The sequence below is a fragment of the Somniosus microcephalus genome, chromosome 5 (genome assembly GCF_052327205.1).
Source record: "Somniosus microcephalus isolate GS21.2 chromosome 5, FLI_Smic_1.0, whole genome shotgun sequence".
In the NCBI taxonomy this organism is placed as follows: Eukaryota; Metazoa; Chordata; class Chondrichthyes; order Squaliformes; family Somniosidae; genus Somniosus; species Somniosus microcephalus.
The window spans coordinates 125,532,992-125,555,553 of NC_140991.1; the positions used below are offsets into that span (position 1 = coordinate 125,532,992).

The 22,562-nt window shown below is 43.5% G+C and overlaps 1 protein-coding gene across 2 annotated transcripts in view; it reads left to right on the forward strand.

Annotated features, from left to right (window-relative positions):
• Nucleotides 1–22,562, forward strand: part of galnt1 (UDP-N-acetyl-alpha-D-galactosamine:polypeptide N-acetylgalactosaminyltransferase 1) — a 244,408-nt gene that overhangs the window by 198,978 nt on the left and 22,868 nt on the right. For both annotated transcript variants that reach the window (XM_085988177.1, XM_085988178.1), the window contains exons 8-11: nucleotides 2,312–2,492; nucleotides 5,941–6,080; nucleotides 13,047–13,145; nucleotides 16,109–16,243. In XM_085988177.1, the coding sequence (XP_085844303.1) occupies nucleotides 2,312–2,492; nucleotides 5,941–6,080; nucleotides 13,047–13,145; nucleotides 16,109–16,243 (555 nt within the window). The remainder of the gene's footprint in view (nucleotides 1–2,311; nucleotides 2,493–5,940; nucleotides 6,081–13,046; nucleotides 13,146–16,108; nucleotides 16,244–22,562) is intronic.

The window sequence follows — 22,562 nt, forward strand, 5'->3', positions numbered from 1 at the left end:
TCTTTCTTTATTTTTTTTCCTCTTTCTTTATTCTTCTTTTTTCCTTCTCTTCTTTATTTTTTTCCCTCTTTCTTTATTTTTTTTCCCTTTCCTTCTTTCTTTATTTTTTTTCCTTCTTTCTTTATTTTTTTTCCCTCTTTCTTTATTTTTTTTCCCTCTTCTTTATTTTTTTTCCCTCTTTCTTTATTTTTTTACCCTCTTCTTTAATTTTTTTACCCTCTTTCTTTAATTTTTTTCCCTCTCTTCTTTTTTCTCCCTCTTCTCTTCAACACAAAAACCACACTAATAATAATAATCTCTCTCACAAAAACCCACAAACCAAAAACCCCCCAAAACCCACAAAACCCCCCCCAACAAACCCACAACCCCACCAAACCCAACAACCCACAAACCCCCCCCACCAACAACCCCCCCCAACCCCCCACCAAACCCCACAAACCAAACCACAAACCCCCACAAACCCCCCAACCAACCCCCCAACACCCCAACCCCCACCAACAACCCCCAACCAACACCCCCAACAACCCCCAACCCCACCCAACCACAACCCCCCAACAACCCCCCACCAACCCCACCAACCCCCACAACCCCCCCCAACCCCACCCAAACCCCCCCCCCCAACCCCCCCCAACACAACCCCAACACCAAAAACCCCCAACAACCCACACACAACCCCAACAACCCCCAACCCCCCCACCACAAACCCAAAACCACCAACCCCCACCCAACCCCAACCCCCCCCCACCAACCCCCAACCCCCCCACCAACCCCCCCACCACAACCCCCCCCCCACCACAAACCCCCCCCACCACAAACCCCCCCCACCCACAAACCCCCCCACCCACAAACCCCCCCCCCACCACAACCCCCCCCACCCACACAACCCCCCCCCCACCACAACCCCCCCCCCCACCCACAAACCCCCCCCCCACCCACAAACCCCCCCCCCACCCACAAACCCCACCCACCCAACCCCACCAACCCCCCACCAACCCACCAACCCCCCCACCCAACCCCCCCCCACCACCAACCACCCCCCCACCACACCACCCCCCCCCCCCACCACAAACCCCCCCCCACCCACAACCCCCCCACCCTCCCACCAACCCCCCCCCACCCTCCCTCCATCCCCCCACCCTCCACCCCCCCTCCCAACCCCCCACCCATCCCCCCCACCCAACCCCTCCTCCCCCCTCCCTCCCCCCCACCCTCCCCCACCCTACCCCCCCCACCCCCTCTTCCCCCCCCACCCACCCTCTCTTCCCCCCCACCCTCTCTCTTTCCCCTTTCTCCCCCCTCCTCCCCCCCTCCCTTCCCCCTCTTCCCCCCCCTTCCCCCCACCCTCCCTCTTCCCCTTTCTCCCCCCTCCTCCCCCCTCCCTTCCCCCCCTTCCCCCCACCCTCCCTCTTTCTCCCCCCCACCCTCCCTTCCCCCCTCCCTTCCCCCCCCTCCCTTCGTCCCCCCCTCCTCCCCTCCCTTGCCCTCTCTCTCCCCTCCCTCTCTCTCCCCTCCCTTTCTCTCCCCTTTCTCTCTCTCTCTCTCCCTCCCTTTCCTCTCCCCCTCCCTTTCTCTCCTCTCCCCCTCCCTTTCTCTCCTCTCCCCCTCCCTTTCTCCCCCTCCCTCTCTCTCCCCTCCCTCTCTCTCCCCCTCCCTCTCTCTCTCCCCCTCCCTCTCTCTCTCCCCCTCCCTCTCTCTCTCCCCCTCCCTCTCTCTCTCTCCCCCCCTTTCTCTCTCTCTTTCTCTCCTCCCCCCCCCCTTTCTCTCTCTCTCTTTCCCCCCCCCCCTTTCTCTCTCTCTTTCTCCCTTTCTTACCCACCCTGCTATGTAAATAAGAATACTATCTGGCTAACATGACTGATGGTTAACAGTTTTAAGCATTAAGCTGTTAACTTAACATAATTGTTAGCTTTGGATCTTGGACTTGCTTTAGAGACCTAAACCTCATCCTGTTGGCTGTTCAGCTCTTATAGAACAGTGAACATGTTGCTGCACTTTGTTAGTGAAACCCTGTTGGCAGCCAGCAAGTAGCATGTTTGAATAATGAATACACAAGCAACTTGGGTTCCTAATGTGCAAAAATATCCTGTGTTAACACCAGCATTGTGCTGGTTACATTATGATTAATAAGTGTTAAAAGGTGTCGAGGTCTAATAACATATGCATCTTTTTTGATATAATTTTAATATCTTGTGCAGTTCTACATTACAGCAGTAACTATACTTCAAAAAGTACTTCATTGCTGTAAAGCACTTTGGGATGTCCCAAGGTTTTGAAAGGCGCTATATAAATACAAGTTCTTTCTTTCTTCTAGATCTGGCAATGTGGTGGTACTTTGGAAATAGTTACTTGCTCACATGTCGGCCATGTATTCCGTAAAGCTACTCCTTACACTTTCCCTGGAGGTACTGGGCAGATAATAAACAAGAATAACAGACGGCTCGCAGAGGTCTGGATGGACGACTTCAAAAATTTCTTTTATATTATATCACCTGGTAAGTACCATCAAATAAGTACCGGGAAATTAAAACCAAATCATTTTTCCCACAATATTTACATTCCTACTTATTTTTAAATCGATAGAGAATATTTTGCTGAGCACGCATCATAAAATTAAATTGCTTAAAAGGTATTTAAAGAAAAAAAACACTGTTGACCCTCATGGCACTATAAAACGTATTCTGGTGTTGTTTTGGTTCCCTTTTTTTTAAGGGTTTCTTGAACTCAGGTACTTTATATAACTTGGGAAGTGTCAGCCATGCAGGTCCAAGAGATTCTCTCGGGTATTGATGGTTTTGGCACTTCAGACTGACACCTGAAAGTGATTTATTAAATTGGTAATTTTATTTCCAATGTATCTTATCGCTGTTCTTCAGTCCACTTGGACTTATTTTTGCTGCTGAGGAGGTAGGTGTGTGGCCTGTATCCAGACCTACTTAATTGCTCCTTTTAAAAATAAAGACTTGCATTTATATAGTGCCTTTCACGACCAGCGGACCTCCCAAAGAGCTTTACAGCCAATGAAGTACTTTATGAAGTGTAGTCACTGTTGGAAACGCAGCAGCCAATCTGCGCACAGCAAGCTCCCACAAACAGCAATGTGATAATGACCAGATAATCTGTTTTAATGATGTTGATTGAGGGATAAATGTTGGCCAGGACATCGGGGACAACTCCCTTGCTCTTCTTCGAAATAGTGCCATGGGATCTTTTACGTCCACCTGAGAGAGCAGACGGGTCCTCGGTTTAACATTTCATCCGAAAGACGGCACCTCCAACCAGTGTGATACTCCCTCAGCACTGCACTGGAGTGTCGGCCTAGATTTTTGTGCTCAAGTCCCTGGAGTGGGACTTAAACTACAATCTTCTGTGTCAGAGGCAAGGGTGCTACCAATTGAGCCACAGCTGACACTTATCATCACTTCGCAGTTATCATTAAGCCGGATTGCTGTGTACTAATTTGCCACCTTCCTGTCACCTTCTGGGAGACACTGCTGCCTCAAGTTGGCAACCCTCAGCTCAGCCAGCATCAGAGCAGTGAATGACTGACTGACAGCAACTTCAGGATTTTCGTGTTAGGATGCATATGCGCTACATCCTGAAGTTGTGGTCATTTTTAAAGGGGTAATAACAACAAACTCTGTTCATTCGCAGTTATTACCCACCGCAGATTCCGGGCCATTGTTGCTTTAATTTTACAAGACGTCACCAATTTTAATCAAACTTGTTACCACTCATTAAAAACACAGGTGTAGAGTTTCTGATAGGCTGCCCAAACCAGCACAAAAGATCGAGGAATTTTAAGTGCAAGTTCCTTCCAGCGCAAATCCAGTTTCTATGGTTTTTTGCGCTGGTTTAAAAAAACATTGCGCTGGAAGCCAGCCCCACCTACAAAACTGGTCACGCCTCCCAGATCCAATTAATCAACATGGCGAGTGTCCACTAATTGCGCCCTTTTTCGGACCTTTGAGGAAGCTCTTAAAATTGAGCTTTTTTTCCGTGCAAGGGCACTAATGGGCATTGGGTAGTTACGATGTAGGAAATTATTGGCACAGATCTGCATTCTAACAATGTGCTGCAATGCTGGGACACCTGAAACACTGGGGTAGAGTTTACACTTTGGGTGCAATCAGCAATCTGGGCGCAAATTAAAAGTTTGAAATTATTAAGTATTTAATTTACTAAGAAACTGACTAGTGTACACCAATGAAACTAGTAAATGGTTCTGTATATTTTTTACGTCATTTTCAGTTACTTAAAATCAGGTTGCCCACAGGTGGTGGACTAAACGCTCTTATTAAAAATGATTACTTTTTGTGATGCTCATTTTCGGCTGTATTAATAAAACTCTACCAGGTTATCACTCTTAAATATATCCAGGAACATTTTTTAATATTCCATGAAAAAAAAACAATTATGTTCCAAAACGCTACCCGAATTGCGCTGGTTCATGCAAGATTTTATGTTTGTTTATGCAAATGAGTTTGAGCAGAAACTTGAACCATAACTTCACTTCAGGAAAAACTAGCGCAATTTGCGTCCTGATTACCGATTGCACCCAAAACCGGAACTCTACCTGTGTGTTTCAGGTGTCCCAGCATTGCAGCAGATGCTTAGAATGCAGATATGTTCCAATAATTTAAAGTAAGTTCCCAATGTCAGACTGCACCCAGAGCAGAGGGGAGCACTGATCATGCATTTCCCCAAAAGAAATGGAAGTAAAATCTAGAGGCTGGTTACAGAGCTCAAGGTACTGACCTAAGAGCAGATTCCCTTCAAAAAAAGATACTCAACTTGTAGGTGTGTTGGATCATGGGTCTCTACATATTCTCTACTTGAGCGCTAGCTCTTTGACTCCAGAATGTAAAACCATATACCACCGTTAAGAAACACTTTTGATTCTGAATGATCTGAAAACTATGTACAGTGTTTTTTTTACATTTTCAGCCAGTAATATAATAACCCTACATTTCGGTAGAAAGGAAAAGGCAAAATTGGACCACTTGTTTTTGTTTGAAATTATAGATGCCTTCAATGTATCACTATTTGGCATGAGACCACCCTTTTCAGCTGCAGTTCCTGATCAGTTATATTGCAAAAGACCATACTCCTATGATATATTACAGTTGGTGCTTGGTACTCGGTACTCAAAAGATCAGCTGTAACAAGGGTCAGATTTAATGCAGGATTAGTCCTTTAGTATCCTGACAATGTATCTGAAGGAAAGAAGCACTGTACCACGTGACTCTTGCCTTGCACTTTGTCTTTGTGATCTCGCAATACGTTTGCAAGAATAACAGAGGGCACTGAGATAGCAAATTCATTTGAAATGAGACCCCTAGTAGGTCTCTAGTAGTTACAGAAGAGATCGATCACTTCCTTGCCTTCCCTTCCCCCATGCAGAAACAAAAAAGTTTAGAATGAATACCCAGAGGTGAAAGCAGAGACTTTGTAATGCTAAAGACCCTGAACCAAGGATTGTGCTTTCATTTTAAAAATAACACAAAACTAAATTAGTTGGAAACTCAAAGCTTTGTCTGTCTGATAGTACACCCTTCTTCAGATTTGTAGGTTGCTGTTGCAGGCAAACAGATGGTGGGCACAGTTTATATATTTGATGTAAATTTAATGCTGCAGGAAATGTTACCCTTGTATAGATAGTACAGTAATCATGCATTCTTGTGTAATTCTTTTGTGTTTGTGTGGTAATCTGAAAACATAACCTAAACACAAACATTGTTTCAATATTAATAAATAGCAAAAAAACTGCAGTTGCTCAATCTGAAGCAAAAGCAGAAAATGCTGGAAACACTCAGCAGGCCAGTCAGTATCTGTGGATAAAAGAGATGAGGTAACATTTTGGGTGCAATTGTCTTCACCTGAACCATTAACACAAATGTTATTTGTTTCATGATTTACTGTGCTTTGGTTCTAATTCAACAGGTGTTACAAAGGTTGAATATGGAGACATAACAGCACGCAAAACATTAAGACAAAAGCTGTCATGTAAACCTTTCTCTTGGTTCCTGGAAAATGTTTATCCAGATTCCCACATTCCACGGCATTATTTCTCCTTGGGAGAGGTACGAGTTATAGCTTAATTCTGAAAATGGTTGTCATTTTCTGAAAAATACATATTTAGTCATAACTAGTCTGTAGACAGTGCTGTCACTATTTTCAATTCATTGGCAAGTTGTCATTGCATGAATGTTCAGTGGCACACTGAGTTCAGATTATTGTGAAGTTCTCATGGGTGCTGTTGATCACTGTGCATGTTTTATCAATTTGTGTAAAATTCTTGTTCAATTTATCTCACTTTCATTTGATTCACATAATGCTACATAACTGGCAATTTTATTGATCAAACAAAAACAGTAGATAACAATACAAATCAAAATAAAGGTTAGTGCCAATGCGATGGGTCTGTTCCAGCGAAGAGGGTAAAATGCCATCTGTAATTTGTTATTGTCTGAAGACTGGAATTATAGCTAGGTGTATTTATGAATAGTGGCATACTAATAGCAATTGTATAAGATGAGAAAACTTGTAATTTTGCAATTACAAGAGAAAGATCTTTTAAATTTTCCAATCTCTGATGAGCCACAGAGTCCTCCAGTTAAACATTGGGAAGAGTAAAGCCACGGTCTTTAGTCCCCGAGACAAAATCCGTACCCTTGTCACCAATTCCATCCTCGTGCCTGGTCACTGCCTCAGGTAACCTGACTGTTCATAACCTCAGCATCAATGTTCCCTTTAAGCGGCTGCACAGTGCTCCAGGGGTCCCATGCAGCCGGTGAACTGGCTTTTAAATTGAAAAATAGCGCATGCGTGGAATTTTGAATGTGCCGCACAGCCTGTTAAAGGGGCCATGTAGCCCAAAACAAAAATTACAGGAATCATTGCTCAGCATCCTATTCAACTCCTCTCCATCACAAAGACCACCTTTGTAACATCACCCACCTCTGCCACTGCCTCAGCTCATCTACTGTCGAAACTTTCATCCATCCCTTTGTCACCTACAGACTTGACTATTCCAAGGCTTCCCATCCACCACTCTCTGTAAATTTCAGTTTATCCAAAACTCTGCTACCTGTATCCTATCCCGCACCAAATCTTGCTCACCCAGCATTCCTGTTTTTCCTGACCTATTCTAGGTCAGTCAATGCCTCCAATTTAAAATTCTTATACTCCTGTTTGAATCCCTTCATGGCCTTGCCCCATCCCATCTCTCTAACTGTCTCAAGCCCTATAACCTCCTCAGAACTCTCCGTTCCTATGACTTTGCCTCTTGTGCATCACCCCTGCACCCCACCATTGGCAGCCGTGCCTTCAGCCATCCAGAGATCTCGTTCTGGAATTCCCTCCCTGAACTCCTGCCTCTCCACCTCCCTCTCCTCTTAAAACGTACTTCTTTGAACAAGCTTTTGGTCACCCCGCTAATGTTTCCAGCTTTGTCTCAGAGTATATTTCTTCATCATTACATTTCTGTGAAGCGCCTTGGAACTTCTTCTGCGTTAAAGGTGTTCTATAAATGCAAGTTGTTATTGATAGTGAAAGCTTTATCAGGTAGATATTAATAGAATAGGGTGGTAAGCTAACAAATGGTGTGTTCTGTGCAAATCTGTTTCTCCAGATTTGCTACCTTCTTCTAAAGCTGCTAACTTGTACCAGAGTACAATTTCACAGGTGCTAGCAACTATCCAGTATTTACCCAAGTGACCATTCTTCATATGTGGCCCTTGACGGTCAGAGTTTTGAAAGAAACGCTCGCTTTGATTAGCATAAAAATGGATGCCAAATACCTTTTTGAAGGAGCATGTAAGCTACCTCCTGATTAAGGATCAGTCTCATTTGAACATGGCAGCCAAAGTGCTGCTGGGAAGTGAAATTCTTGATATTTTATAGCTGCACACAGAGTAACAGTTCTATTCTGTTAGTTAGGCAGGAGGCCCATCATGCCTGTGATATTAGCTCCTCATCCGGAGCTGCCCCCATTCTAATCCAATTTCCCTGCCCATATTGTTGTTTCTTCCTTTTCAAATACTTTTCCAATTCCCTTTTAAGTAATGTTATTAGGTCTGCTTTAATAGCTATGCCTAATGAAGCATTTCATTTTCTAATAACTTTGTGTTGAATAAAATTATTCTAACTTTCCCTTTCATTCTTCTAGTGATGATCTTTGGTTTATGCATCCTGTTGCTCACTGGATTAACCAGTGGAACAGTTTCATTATTTACCCTTTCAAAACTTTTCATAATGTTGAAATCTCAATTAGATCCCCATTTAATATTTTCTGTTCCATTAACAAAACCCCCAATTTTTGAGCCTTTTTCATAACTGTAACCTCTCATTCCTGTATCATTCACATGAATATTTGCTTTATTATTTCCATAGCTCCACCATCCTTCCTATAATGGAGTGCCCAGAGCTGCATGCAATACTCCAAGTATGGCCTAACCAGTATTTTATACAAATTCAGTATCACTTCGTTGCTGTTCCTTCATTGTATTAGTGAAGGTTATATTTCCTTTCACTGCTCTTTTTTTCAACAATTACTACTTCACATTTCTCTGCATTTGCCCACTCTGCTAATATGTCTATGCCCTCCTGTATAATATCTTGCATTAATCATAGAATCATAGAAATTTATGGCCAGGTGGTCATTTGGCCCATCGTGTCTGTGCCAGGCTAAAAAGTGCTATTCAGCCTAATCCCACTTTCCAGCTCTTGGTCCGTAGCCTTGTAGGTTACAGCACTTCAAGTGCATATCCAAGTACTTTTTAAATGCGTTGAGGATTCTGTCTCCACCACCCTTTCAGGCAGTGAGTTTCAGACCCCCACCATCCTCTGGGTGAAAAAAGTTCTCCAACTCCCCTCTAATCATTCTACCAATTACTTTAAATCCATGCCCCCTAGTTATTCACCCCTCTGCTAAGAGAAATAGGTCCTTCCTATTCACCCTATCTAGACCCGTCATAATTTTATACACCTCAATCAAGTCTCCCCTCAGCCTCCTCTGTTCCAAAGAAAACCACCCCAGCCTATCCAATCTTTCCTCGTTGCTAAAATTTTCCAGTCCTGGTAACATCCTCGTCAATCTGCTCTCTCTAGTGCAGTCACATCTTTCCTGTAATGTGGTGATCAGAACTGTACACAGTACTCTAGCTGTGGCCTAACTAGTGTTTTATACAGTTCAAGCATATCCTCCCTGCTCTTATATTCTATGCCTCGGCTAAAAAAGGCAAGTATCCCGTATGCCTTCTTAAATACCTTATCTACCTGTCCTGCTGCCTTCAGGGATCTGTGGACATGCACTCCAAGGTCCCTCTGTTCCTCTACACTTCTCAGTATCCTACCATTTATTGTGTATTCCCTTGCCTTGTTAGCCCTCCCCAAAAGCATTACCTCACACTTCTCCAAATTGAATTCCATTTGCCACTTTTCTGCCCACCTGACCAGTCCATTGATTTCTTCCTGCAGTCTACAGCTTTCTTCCTCACTATCAACCATGCAGCCAATTTTTGTATCATCTGCAAACTTCTTAATCACGTCCCCTACATTGAAATCTACCACAAAAAGCAAGGGACCTCGTACTGAGTCCTGCGGAACCCCACTGAAAACAACCTTCCAGTCCCAAAAACACCCGACGACCATTACCCTTTGCTTCCTGCCACTGAGCCAATTTTGGATCCACTTGCCACTTTCCCTTGGATCCCATGGGCTTTTACTTTTCTGACCTGTCTGCCATGTGGGACCTTGTCAAAAGTCTTACTAAAATCCATGGAGACTACATCAAACACATTACCTTCATCGACACTCCGTGTTACCACCTTCAAAAATTCAGTCAAGTTGGTCAGACTTCCCTTAACAAATCGTAGAAAGATAGGAGCAGGAGTAGGCCATTCGGCCCCTCGAGCCTGCTCCGCCATTCAATGAGATCATGGCTGATCATCCAAATTCAGTACCCGGTCCTGCCTTCTCTCCATATCCCTTGATCCCTTTAGCCTTAAGAAATATATCCAACTCCTTCTTGAATATATTTAATGAATTGGCCTCTACTGCCGCCTTTGGCAGAGAATTCCACAGGTTCCCCACTCTCTGGGTGAAGAAATTCCTCCTCATTTCTGTCCTAAATGGCTTACCCCTTATCCTTAGACTGTGACCCCTGGTTCTGGACTCCCCGACCATCGGGAACATCCTTCCTGCATCTAGTCTGTCTAGTCCTGTTAGAATTTTATAAGTTTCGATGAGATCCCCTCTCATTCTTCTAAACTCCAGCGAGTACAAGCCCAATCGACCCAATCTCTCCTCATACGTCATTCCTGCCATCCCAGGTATCAGCCTGGTGAATCTTCGCTGCACTCCTTCCATGGCAAGAACATCCTTCCTCAGATAAGGCGACCAAAACTGCATACAATACTCAAGATGTGGTCTCACCAAGGCGCTGTACAACTGCAGCAAGACATCCTTGTTCCTTTACTCAAACCCTCTCGCTACGAAGGCCAACATACCATTTGCCTTCTTAACCACCTGCTGCACCTGCATGCTTACTTTCAGCGACTGGTGCACAAAGACGCCCAGGTCTTGTTGCACTTCTCCTTCTCCCAATCTATTGCCATTCAGATAATCTGCCTTCCTGTTTTTGACACCAAAGTGGATAACCTCGCATTTATCCACATTATATTGCATCTGCCATGCTTCTGCCCAGTCACCCAACCTGTCCAAATCATACTGGAGTTTCTCCGCATCCTCCTCACTGCTGATTGTCCTTGATTTATCCGTGCCTTTCTAAATGATGATTAGTACTGTCCCTGAGAATTTTTTCCAACAATCTGGCCACCACTGAGGTTAGGCTGACTGGCCTGTAATTACTCGATCTATCATTTTCTCCCTTTTGAAACAATGGTACAACGTTAATAGTCCTCCAGCACCACACCTGTAGGCAGAGAGGATTGGAAAATGATGGTCAGAGCTGCTGCTATTTCCTCCCTTGTTTCTCTTAACAGCCTGGGGTACATTTCATCCAGGCCTGGCGATTTATCTACTTTCAAAGATGCTAAACCCCTTAATATTTCCTCTCTCACTATGTTTATCTCCTCTAATATTTCACACTTGTCCTTCTTAACTACAATGTCTGCATCGTCCCTCTCTTTTGTGAAGACAGACGCAAAGTATTCATTAAGAACCATACCCACGTCTTCTGCCTCCACACACAGGTTACCTTTTTGTTCTCCAACAGTCCCTACTCTTGCTTTAGTTATCCTCTTGCTCTTTATGGATTTATAAAACATCTTTAGGTTTTCCTTGATTTTACTTGCCAATATTTTTTCATTCCTCTCTTTGCTTTCCTAATTTCCATTTTAATTTCACCCCTGCACTCTAGGCTTTCTGCAGTATTTAGCTCTCAGTATCTGACAAGCTTCCCTTTTTTGCCTTATCCTACCCTGTATGATGCTAGACTTCCAGGGGGCTCTTGATTTGGGAGTCCCACCCTTTTTCTTTGTGGGAACATGTTTGCTCTGAACCCTCACTATCTCCTCCTTGAATGCCTTCCACTGCTCTGACACTGATTTACCTTTAAGTTGCTGTTTCCAGTCCACTTTTGCTAAATCACATCTCGGCTTAGTAACATTGACCTTTCCCCAATTGAGAACTTTTACTCCTGGTCTATCTTTGTCCTTTTCCATAACTTGGCTAAATCTAACTGAATTATTATTACTACTACCAAAATGTTCTCCTACTGATACCCCTTCCACCTGTCATCATTCATTCCCTAAAACCAAGTCCAGAACTGCCCCCTCTCTTGATGGGCTTGCTATGTACTGGCTAAAAAAGTTCTGAATGCATTTTAAGAATTCTGTGTCCTTTATACTTTTTACAGTACATTGATTTTATCCCAGTTAATATTAGGGTAGTTGAAATCCCCTTACATGCTCTCTAATTTGTTATCACTAGCAAACTTTAATATCATTCCTTTTGTGCCTGTATCCAAATCAGTTATACAGATAGAAAATAAGAGGTTCCAGTACAGATCCCTTGGTACACCGATACCTACATCCCACCAATCCAAGAGTTTTTTGTGTCTTGCTGTCAGTGTAAGTGAGTAGATTTATGTTACAACAGCATTGTCACTAGGATTTCAGTTAAGCATAATGGTTGTGCATGTGTGAAATTTTCTTACTATATCCATTTGAGCTATGACAAATACCAGCAGCAGTTAAAGGCTTTAAAAGAATGTAGTAAGAAAAAGACTGCAAATGTTCGAATTCTGACATAAGATCAGAAAATGCTGGATGTACACCGCATTTGTCAGCATATGTTTAACCAAAAAAAAAAGAAATGGCAACTAACATTTTGGATTGTTCATCAGATCTTAATTCCGCTATCCTTTCTCTTTACATATTCTGCTGTGTTTTTGCAACATTAAAAAGAGTCAAAAATATGTTATATGAGGAGCATTATTTAGAACAGTGGTAGAAAATTGTCCACAGATTTTAAACTGAAAAATGAAAATGGCACTAACTAAACTGTAAACAATTGTTACAGCAATCTTTTTATCTCTTTAATAAAGGCTCGTTCGAAGTTTATTTTCTCCTTTTTCTGCAAGTTCATTCCTGAAGGCATTGATTCCTTACTGTGGTTGTTTCATGGACGCCTTCTGGTACCTTTTCCCAAATTGGCATTTCTCATGTTTGAGCCGAGATAGTGAATTTTGGCAAGCTATTTGATCATAGATGGTTTTACAGCTGAGCGTGATCCTTTCCTCACTTGTACGCTTCCAGCGGGAGTCATTACATAGTAATCTGCAACAGAAACCCTAGCAATTTGGCACTTCCGAGCCCACGGCACTGAGGCCAGTTGCAGCACTTCTACTACCACCCTGGCTGAGATCCACTAATCTAGCACAGAGCAAGAATCAAGCCTGGGATCTTCCTGTTTGGTATGGATCAACTGCTAACTGCCTTAGAGTGGAGTCACTAGGGGAGTGTACATTTTCAAAAGTGTCTCAACTAGTTAATTGCAATCTAATTCTGTACCTTGTCTTTTAGATCAGAAATGTAGAGACAAATCAGTGTCTGGATAATATGGCAAGAAAGGAAAATGAGAAAGTGGGAATATTTAACTGTCATGGAATGGGAGGCAATCAGGTGAGCTGGTCTCTTTGTTTATTTCTGATTTTCTCTGTTTCCCATCAAATGCCAGTACGTCAGTATAGGATGTATTGAGCTGTGAACATTTCCACAATTAACATTGGTTGTTTTCTATGATAGGTGGCCACACAAAGCGCTATTAACTGACTATCCTATTTTCCATTCTCTATATTGCTGCCCTGGCAGGGCAGGGAGCTCCATCTGATCATTTGGCAGAGAACAAGATAGACCAATTTTCAAAGATTGGGTTGTCATGAATAATTGTAAGGCCTTGAACTTCAATTTGTGACTATTTTATTGGAAAGCAGGTGCTCAACTAGCTGTACTGCTGAGCTCTGACATTGAAAAGCAATTGCTTTCGGAAGCACTCTAGTAGGTGGTATTGTGTTTAGAGGCTGTATTTGTAGGTCTCCATTTCTATTGGTTGCATGAATTTAGAGGCTATATTCAGCTTTTACTATTTTTCTTTGGGGCATTAGAAGACTTGGTGGCTTCCCAGCTAACGAAGGAATATATGGTGATTACAGGTCTGAAAAGACAGGGACTGTGGGGAGAACAGAGTTTGGAAAATGTATGTAAGCTAAAATATTAAAAGCTGATTAGCTAGTAATAATTTGTAGAATAGAGTGGCACATTCTGTAAACCAATTAAAAATGAATTGCCAATCAAAAAATGTAGCCGAAAAATGTATTTAGAGTAAGCCTCTAGTGTTGAAGGCCAAACCACCCACTAGCAGCTATAGTGTCTGATTAGGTTAGGAGAATTAAGGCTTGGAGCTCATTAAAGCTTTCTGCTGCAAGCTTGTGATTTGATCATCTATTCAGCTAAGGCGCTTGTTTAATTATACACTCTGCTCTCCTAAACAATAACCATTCTTTACAAGTAAAACCAAGGTTAAAATACATGGTAGGCATACAGTGTAGGATAAGGCAAAAAAGGGAAGCTTATGTCAGATACTGAGAGCTAAATACTGCAGAAAGCCTAGAGGAGTATAGAAAGTGCAGAGGTGAAATTAAAATGGAAATTAAAAAATTATTGGCAAGTAAAATCAAGGAAAACCCAAAAATGTTTTATAAATCCATAAAGAGCAAGAGGATAAAGAAAGAGTAGGGCCTATTAGAGACCAAAAAGGAAGCTTGTGTGTGGAGGCAGAAGACATGGATATCATTCTTAATGAATACTTTGCATCTGTCTTCACAAAAGAGAGGGACGATGCAGACATTGTAGTTAAGGAAGAGGAGTGTGAAATATTAGCTGAGATAAACAGTGAGAGAGGAAGTATTAAGGGGTTTAGCATCTTTGAAAGTAGATAAATCGCCAGGCCTGGATGAAATGTATCCCAGGCAGTTAAGAGAAACAAAAGAGGAAATAGTGGCGGCGCTGACCATTTTTCAATCCTCTCTTGCTACAGGTGTCGGAGGACTGCTAACATTGTACCGTTGTTTAAAGAGGGAGAAAGGGATAGACCAAGTAATTACAGGCCAGTCAGCCTAACCTCAGTACTGGGCAAATTGTTGGGGAAAAAGTCTGAGCTACAGTATTAATCATCATTTAGAAAGGCATGGATTAATCAAGGACAGCATGGATTTGTTAAGGGCAGGTCGTATCTGACTAACTTGATTGAATTTTTTGAGGAGGTAACAAGGAGGGTTGATGAGGGTTGTGCGTTTGATGTACTCTCCATAGATTTCAGCAAGGCTTTTGACAAGGTCCCACGTGGCAGACTGGTCAGAAAAGTAAAAGCCCATGGGATCCAAGGGAAAGTGGCAAGTTGGATCCAAAATTGGCTCAGTGGCAGGAAGCAAAGGGTATTGGTCGACGGGTGTTTTTGTGACTGGAAAGCTGTGTTACCAGTGGAGTTCTGCAGAGCTCAGTACTAGGTCCCTTGCTGTTTCTGGTATACATCATTTCAATGTAGGGCATGATTAGGAAGTTTGCAGATGATACAAAACTGGCCATGTGGTTGAGAGTGAGGAAGAAAGCTGTAGACTGCGGGAAGATATCAATGGGCTGGTCAGGTGGGCAGAAAAGTGGCAAATGGAATTCAATCTGGAGAAGTATGAGGTAATGCATTTGAGCAGGGCTAACCAGGCAAGGTTAGACACAATAAATGGTAGGATACTGTGAAGTGTAGAGGAGCAGAGGGACCTTGGACTGCATGGCCACAGATCCCTGAAGGTAGCAGGACAGGTAGATAAGTTGGTTAAGAAGGCATATGGGATACTTTCATTTATTAGCCGAGACATAGAATATAAGAGCAGGGGGGTTATGCTTGAACTGTATAAAACACTAGTTAGGCCACAGCTAGAGTACTGCATATAGTTCTGGTCACCACATTACAGGAAAGATGTGATTGCACTAGAGAGGGTACAGAGGAGATTGACGAGGATGTTGCCAGGACTGGAAAATTTCAGCTATGAGGAATGATTGGATAGGCTGGGGTTGTTTTCTTTGGAACTGAGGAGGCTATGGGGAAATTTAATTGAGGTGTATAAAATTATGACGGGCCAAGATAGAATGGATAGAAAGGACCTATTTCCCCTAGCAGAGAGGTCAATAACCAAGGGGCATAGATTTCAAGTAATTGGTAGAATGATTAGAGGGGAGTTGAGGAGGACTTATTTCACCCAGTGGGTGGTGAGGGTCTGGAGCTTATTGCCTGAAAGGGTGGTAGAGGCAGAAACGCCATCACATTTAAAAAGTAATTGGATATGCACTTGAAGTGCCGTAACCTACAAGGCTACAGACCAAGAGCTGGAAAGTGGGATTAGGCTGGATAGCTTTTTTTCAGCTGGCACTGACACGATGGGTCGAATGGCCTCCCTCTGTGCTGTAAATTTCTATGATTCTATGAATCTAAAAAGTTTTTTAAAAGCAACATTAAGGTGTCTTTTTTCTACACAAATGAATTTGAATCCTTATTGATTTTTACAGACTTAATCTTTTTTTTCATTCTCTAGGTGTTTTCCTACACCGCAAACAAGGAAATTAGAACTGATGACTTGTGCCTAGACGTGTCCAAACTTAATGGCCCTATCATGATGCTGAAGTGCCATCATCTAAAAGGCAATCAGCTTTGGGAGCATGATCCTGTAGTAAGTGCTCTTTTCATGAAAACATTAGCTCAAAAACAAAATTAAGTTTTGAAATTTTCTTTAGTGCTGTTAGTTGCACAAATGCAATGGTAATAACAAGGTTAAACTTAATGGCTGGTTTTAAATAAACAGGCAAAGCGATTCCACTTATGCAAGTTCAGGTAATACTGGAACTGAAACTTGGAGCCGTTGGCTGAAGAACTGTTGTATGTGGAAATAGTTTCCACAATTAATCGTTGAAGTCACAGAAGGGAAGAGGAAGTTTACATGCTTGTTTAAGGAATTAATATAATAGCTGCAATGACTGTAGTCCACCTCGGGTTTAGCACATATTGCTCGGCTGCCTCTTGCTTGGAAGCTGCTCCTCTCAGCTGGCACTGCTTTGAAATTGCTCTGGTGCTGCTCCCCTGTCTCCTGAATATGACCTGAGCTTGCCATGTTGCTGCATCATTCGCTTTCTTGCCTACAGGAAAACACTGGGTCCTGCTCTCACCCAGGACATTGGCCATTCTGTGCTCTGTTCCACTGCAGCTGCCAATTCTGAAGAGTCATAAGTAGAAAAAGGCTACAAGAAAGCTTTAATGGCAAAACTCTGCTCTGCCACTGGACCATCTGGGTACTGTTGCCTGTGTCTGAAGTATTCCACAGGCATCTAGACTGATTAACTGGTTTCTGGTGCTATATTTGCTCCTGCTTGGAAGTTTGCTGGTACCTGGACTGAACTCCTCTTTTCCACTAGTTTTTGGGCTTTACTCTGTTGCTTCACTGACTCCCAGGCAGCAGTCCACTGCTTTACTGGCTCCTTGGACTGAAATCTGCTCCACCAGTTCTCCTGGACTGAATTCCACTGCACTGTTGGTCTCCTGGTTGTGCACCTTTCCTCTGCTGGCTCCTGGGTTGGAGCTTGCACACAGTTTCATGTGCTTCACCCTATTTATCCATGGTTCTATTTATTCACACTCTAATCCTCTAGTTCTCTTTGCATCATTCTCTACTCATCCACACTTCCCCTTGGCTGAACTCTACTGATCTGTGGTCCACGCCTTGCTCCACCAATGGCAACTAGATCATTTCCCCAATTCTCTGATGTCACCTGGATTAATCATCACTCCTCCGGTGTCTTCTGAATTGGACTTCATTCCTCCACTGACTGCCAGACTGTGCTTTGCCGCTGCTGGCTCCAAGTTGACCCTTCGCTCCTCCCACTGGCTACCATTTAACTTCACTCCATCTTGCGGATGAGACGTTAAACTGAGGTCCTGTCTGATCTCAGGTGGATGTAAAGATCCCATGGTACTATTTCGAAGAAGAGCAGGGAAGTTATCCCTGGTGTCCTGGCCAATGTTAATCTTTTTTAGTGATGCTGATTGAAAGATAATCTGGTCATTAGGACATTGCTGTTTGTGGGACCTTGCTGTGCACTAATTGACTGCCGCGTATCCTACATTACAACAGTGGCTACACTTCAAAAGTACTTAATTGGCTGTAAAGCGCTTTGGGATGCCGAGGTCGTGAAAGGTGCTATATAAATGAAGTCTTTTTTTTCATTTTACAGACGCACTGTTTTCCCCCAACCCCAGAAGACAGATCCTTCGATATTGAACTGGTTTCCTGATCATTCCTAAATCCTACCTTAATGATCCTTCCTTGTTATGCCAACTTGTTTGCCCCAGCCCATGTAATTTTAAGTTTTCCTTATGTGTCAATTTCTGTAAATGATGGCTGGCATACTGCACCGAAGATCTCTGCTCCCACCTTTTCCTTTCAGCCATTTCTGGGTCTTGCCTTGCTCTCTTCTCCACATCCAGCTATGCCCTCTTTAATCTCTTCCTTCCCCAGCACCATGCTTCCTTTGATTATTTCTCCCACTAGATACTATTCTTCTATCTATTTTCTCTTCTGCTGCTGTCACATGCTTGAATACTTCTTGAGCAAGCCCACTGCTTCCCTCTAAGCCTCCTTTGATATTCCCCATCACCTCTGCTCCCAACAATCTTCCCTTCAGCCCATGCGTCCAGTTTTAAGTTTTCTTACCTCATTTCCATCCTGCTTACTTACTCCTCTTCTCTCTGATCATCACCGCCCCCTCTGTATCACTCTCCAGCGCATTCATTCACTAACATCCATGACCCCTCTATGGATGATTTTTTTTTTTTACCATGCACGCACTGGTAGAAACCTGGCTCTCCCAAGCCCCACACCAACTTCTTCACCGAGATCTCATTCCTTTTCTTCTCCCTTAACCTCTACACTGAGTTGATTTCCCATCAAGGGCGACTTCAATCTATACTTACGTTCCCTTCTCATCCAACTTCTTGTCTTCCTATTCTCAGTCAATCTTGCCTTCCACATAAACCTCCCCACAAACTTGCCATCTCTTGTGGCCTGTCCACTCCCAAGGTTTTGGTCACCAACAAGGCTATCTCCAAACAATTCTATGACTACCTTTCTATTGACGAGCCCCCAACCCCACTACCCTCACCTGCCCATTGAAAAACTCAAGCCCCCAGCTAACTCAATAATTCGTTCTCAAGCTCCTGACTCCCTCTCCTCTGGCCATTTGCCTATTATGACCCCCTGACTTGCCAAACTATTCCCTCCCTGCTTCTCATACCCACTAAATCATTCACCATCTCCCACCTTTGCCATTCTACCAGGTACACTCCCCATCATCAAGCCAGGAAATTCGAGGGCCACAAACGCAAGCGCATATGTCGCACAACTGATCTAGTCATTCTTGGACAGATTTGACTTGACCATGTCAAATATTACTATCCTTTGCTGTCCCAAGACTCCTCTTGCCTCCTCAAACTCCTTTCTCCTGTGCCATTCACCCACTACCTCCAGTACAAAGTGTGAAGAATTTATGGATGTTTTGGTCTCTAAGATTGAGACCATCCATGCAGCTGCTTCCGTAGCTATCTCCCCTTTCCATGTCCCCTCACTCTGAACCTGTCTCCAGTCTTCTACCTAATCTAGGCCTGATCCCCTGCTCCCTTGCTGCTTGACCTCCCGCCCTTTCCCAGATTATCTCTTCCATGAGACCCACTTCCTACTCCCTTGATCCGCTCCCCATTCAACTGCTGACATCAGCTACCCTCCTCCCTGATAGCTGGCATCATTATTGGCTCTCTTTCTTCAGAACCTTTCAAATCCCTTTTAAAACTTGTCGGCATCATCCGCTCCTTGACCCATAATGCCCTCGCCAACTACTGTCCCATCTCTAACCTCTGTACTCATGCCCCCTAATTCTTTCATCCATTTCCACCAAATAACAGAATTGATCCCTTTTCATTATTTTCAATACCTCATCATATTGCCACTAAGCCTGTGTTCCTCTAATCAAAAAGCGCCAGGTTCTGTAACCTGCCTTGGTAGCTAAGATTGGATATAATTCTGGTCACCTTCTCCAGTGCCTCAGTATCCACTCCATATGTGGGGTCACAACTGAATGAATATTGCTCCAAGTGGGGTTGTACTGAAGCCTTGTTCAGTCTAAGTATAGTATTTTATATTCTACCGTCTTAGCAATACAACCCAAAAACCTGCTTGTGTAGTTTCAATGACCCATATTTTCTGATTGCAGGCCTCCCGCGGGCGGAGGCCTGCAATCTGGAAAAATCTGCGCCCTTACCTGAGGGCTCCCGGGACGCACACGCTTCCGCTCCTGGGCCTCACCAAACTTGAAGTGCGCAGAGCCCACATATCCCAGAGGCGCATGTAGTTCGCATTGTCCCTGGAATCACGTGGGCCATGGGGAGCCAATCACAGAAGGGAATCTCCCTTCATACATTTGACAGAAAGACCTGTCAAATATATGAATGGAGATCAATGAAAAAACATAGTAAAGCTTTAAATACATTTTTTTTAATCAAATTTTTTTAATGACTTGAAATTACAATAAATTAAGTATTTTAAACAAAAATGTAATTTTTTTGAAAAATATAATTATAGTTTTATACGGGGCTAAAAATAAACTTACCATTTTTTAATGATGAATCAGTGAAAAAAAATTTTTTTTTTTTTTTTTTTTACTTTTTTCAACTCTTATCCTGGTAAAAGCTGGCCTTACGCCTGCTTTTACCCGGTGTAAGAATTGTAAGGGTTTTCTGTGGGTGGAGGGTCTCCAAAAAGCGGAACTGTCCGCCCGCAGAGGCCCTTCTCCAGGGCAGCCGGAGGATCTGTCAAGAGCTTACTTGACCGATCGGAAATGCCGGTTTTCAGCACATGCGCTGTGCATGCCTGAAACCGGCATTTCCGATGTCCCTATGGGTGGGTGCACAGCGCGTATTCACCCGTTGGATCGGAATATCTGGGCCAATGATTTATCCAGTATAACCCCCAGGTCCCTTTCCTGCCCTGTAACCTTTATTGGGTACCCCTGTATTGTGTGCACATGCCTAGACTTTCCCAGACGCAAATCTACTTATCCGCATCGAGGTACATTGGCCTCACATGGGGCCATTCCCCTAAATAATCTCAATTGGCCTGTACCCTACTTATTTGATCTAAATTCCCAACTTCTGTTCACATTTTTGTGTCATCTGCAAATTTGTTAATGTGGTTCCATTAATATCCTCTTCTGAATCTTTAATGTAGATGGTCCCACTATGGAGCTCTGTGGGACTCCATTCATGGCCTGGCACCATGCAAATGTACTCCCATTAGTGACAACACTCTGACCATGGGGTTTCAAACAATTTCCGATCTGCCATAATTTCTGACCGCCGATACCACAGGATGAAATCTTTCCGAATAGCCTTCTGTGCAGCAATTTATCAAAGGCTTTCTGGAAATCTCCCCTTTGCTTTATCTATTTCTATTTATCTTTGCTTCACCCTCAATAAAACCCCTTGAGATGTTAACGATACATAAATGCAAGTTATTGTTGTAGGTTGGTTATAAGATGAACTAGCAAGTTTAAGCTAAAAGTGAAACAGAGCACAGAATGGCCGAGGTGAGAGCGGGATCCAGTATTTTTCCTGTAGGCAAACCTTTGGGATTTTTCATTGCAAGTGTGCTGTCAGGCACTTCCTAACCCTCTGGTCAATGGTTCACCATTATAAGTAAAGTCAATATTTTTATTGCATTGGTTTTGGATATTTTCTATAACTATATTTTCTAGGTTAGGCTATAGGGAGAGGGGAACTTAAAACAATCACTATCACTGGAGAAAAAGTACTAAAGGTGGACAAGTCCCCTGGACCTGATGGCCTGCATCCTAGGGTCTTAAAAGAAGTGGCTGCCGAGATAATGGATGTAATCTACCAAAATTCCCTGGATTCTGGAGAGGTCCCAGCGGATTGGAAAACCGCAAATGTAACGCCCCTATGCAAGAAAAGAGGGAGACAGAAAGCAGGAAACTATAGACCAGTTAGCCTAACGTCTGTCATTTGGAAAATGCTGCCGTCCATTATTAAGGAAGTAGTAGCAGGACATTTAGAAAATCATCATACAGTCAAGCAGAGTCAGCATGGTTTTATGAAAGGGAAATCATGTTTGACATATTTGCTAGAGTTCTTTGAGGATGTAATGAGCAGGGTGGCTAAAGGGGAACCAGTAGATGTAGTGTATTTGGATTTCCAGAAGGCATTCGATAAGGTGCCACATAAAAGGTTACTACACAAAATAAGAGCTCATGGGGTTGGGGGTAATATATTAGCATGGATAGAGGATTGGCTAACTAACAGGAAACGGAGAGTCGGGATAAATGGGTCATTTTCAGGTTGGCAAACTGTAACTAGTGGGGTACCACAGGGATCAGTGCGGGGGACTCAGCTGTTTACAATCTATATTAATGACTTGGATGCAGGGACAGAGTATACTGTAGCCAAATTTGCTGATGATACAAAGATAGATGGGAAAACAAGTTGTGAAGAGGACACAAAGGGCCAGATTTTCAGTGTGCCGTGAGGTGGGCTTTTAGGCGTGTGGGGGGGGGGCAAAAATCCCGAATTCGGGGGTCCTGACACCATCCCGCCCAAAACCCGCCTCCACGTAAGTTTCAAGGGAGGCGGGTACCGCCCCGCACTGGGACCCGCCGACCCGAGGCGGGAAGGGATTAGTGCCAATTAACTGCCTGTTAACAGGCAATTTTTAGCCTAATCCCTATTTTGAGGGGTGTCGTGTGGGATTCCCGATGGCTCCAAACCACGCCAGGTTAGAGCAGGCGGGCCGTCGGGTTGAAGGACTTGGAGGGGTTAAGATGCCGGTGTAAAGGTGAGTGATGGGTGCATGAGTGCAAAGGTAAGTGTGTTTGGTGTGTCTAAAGTGTGTAAAGAAGTTTACATTAACTTAACAGCCTTTCTTCCTCTAGGCG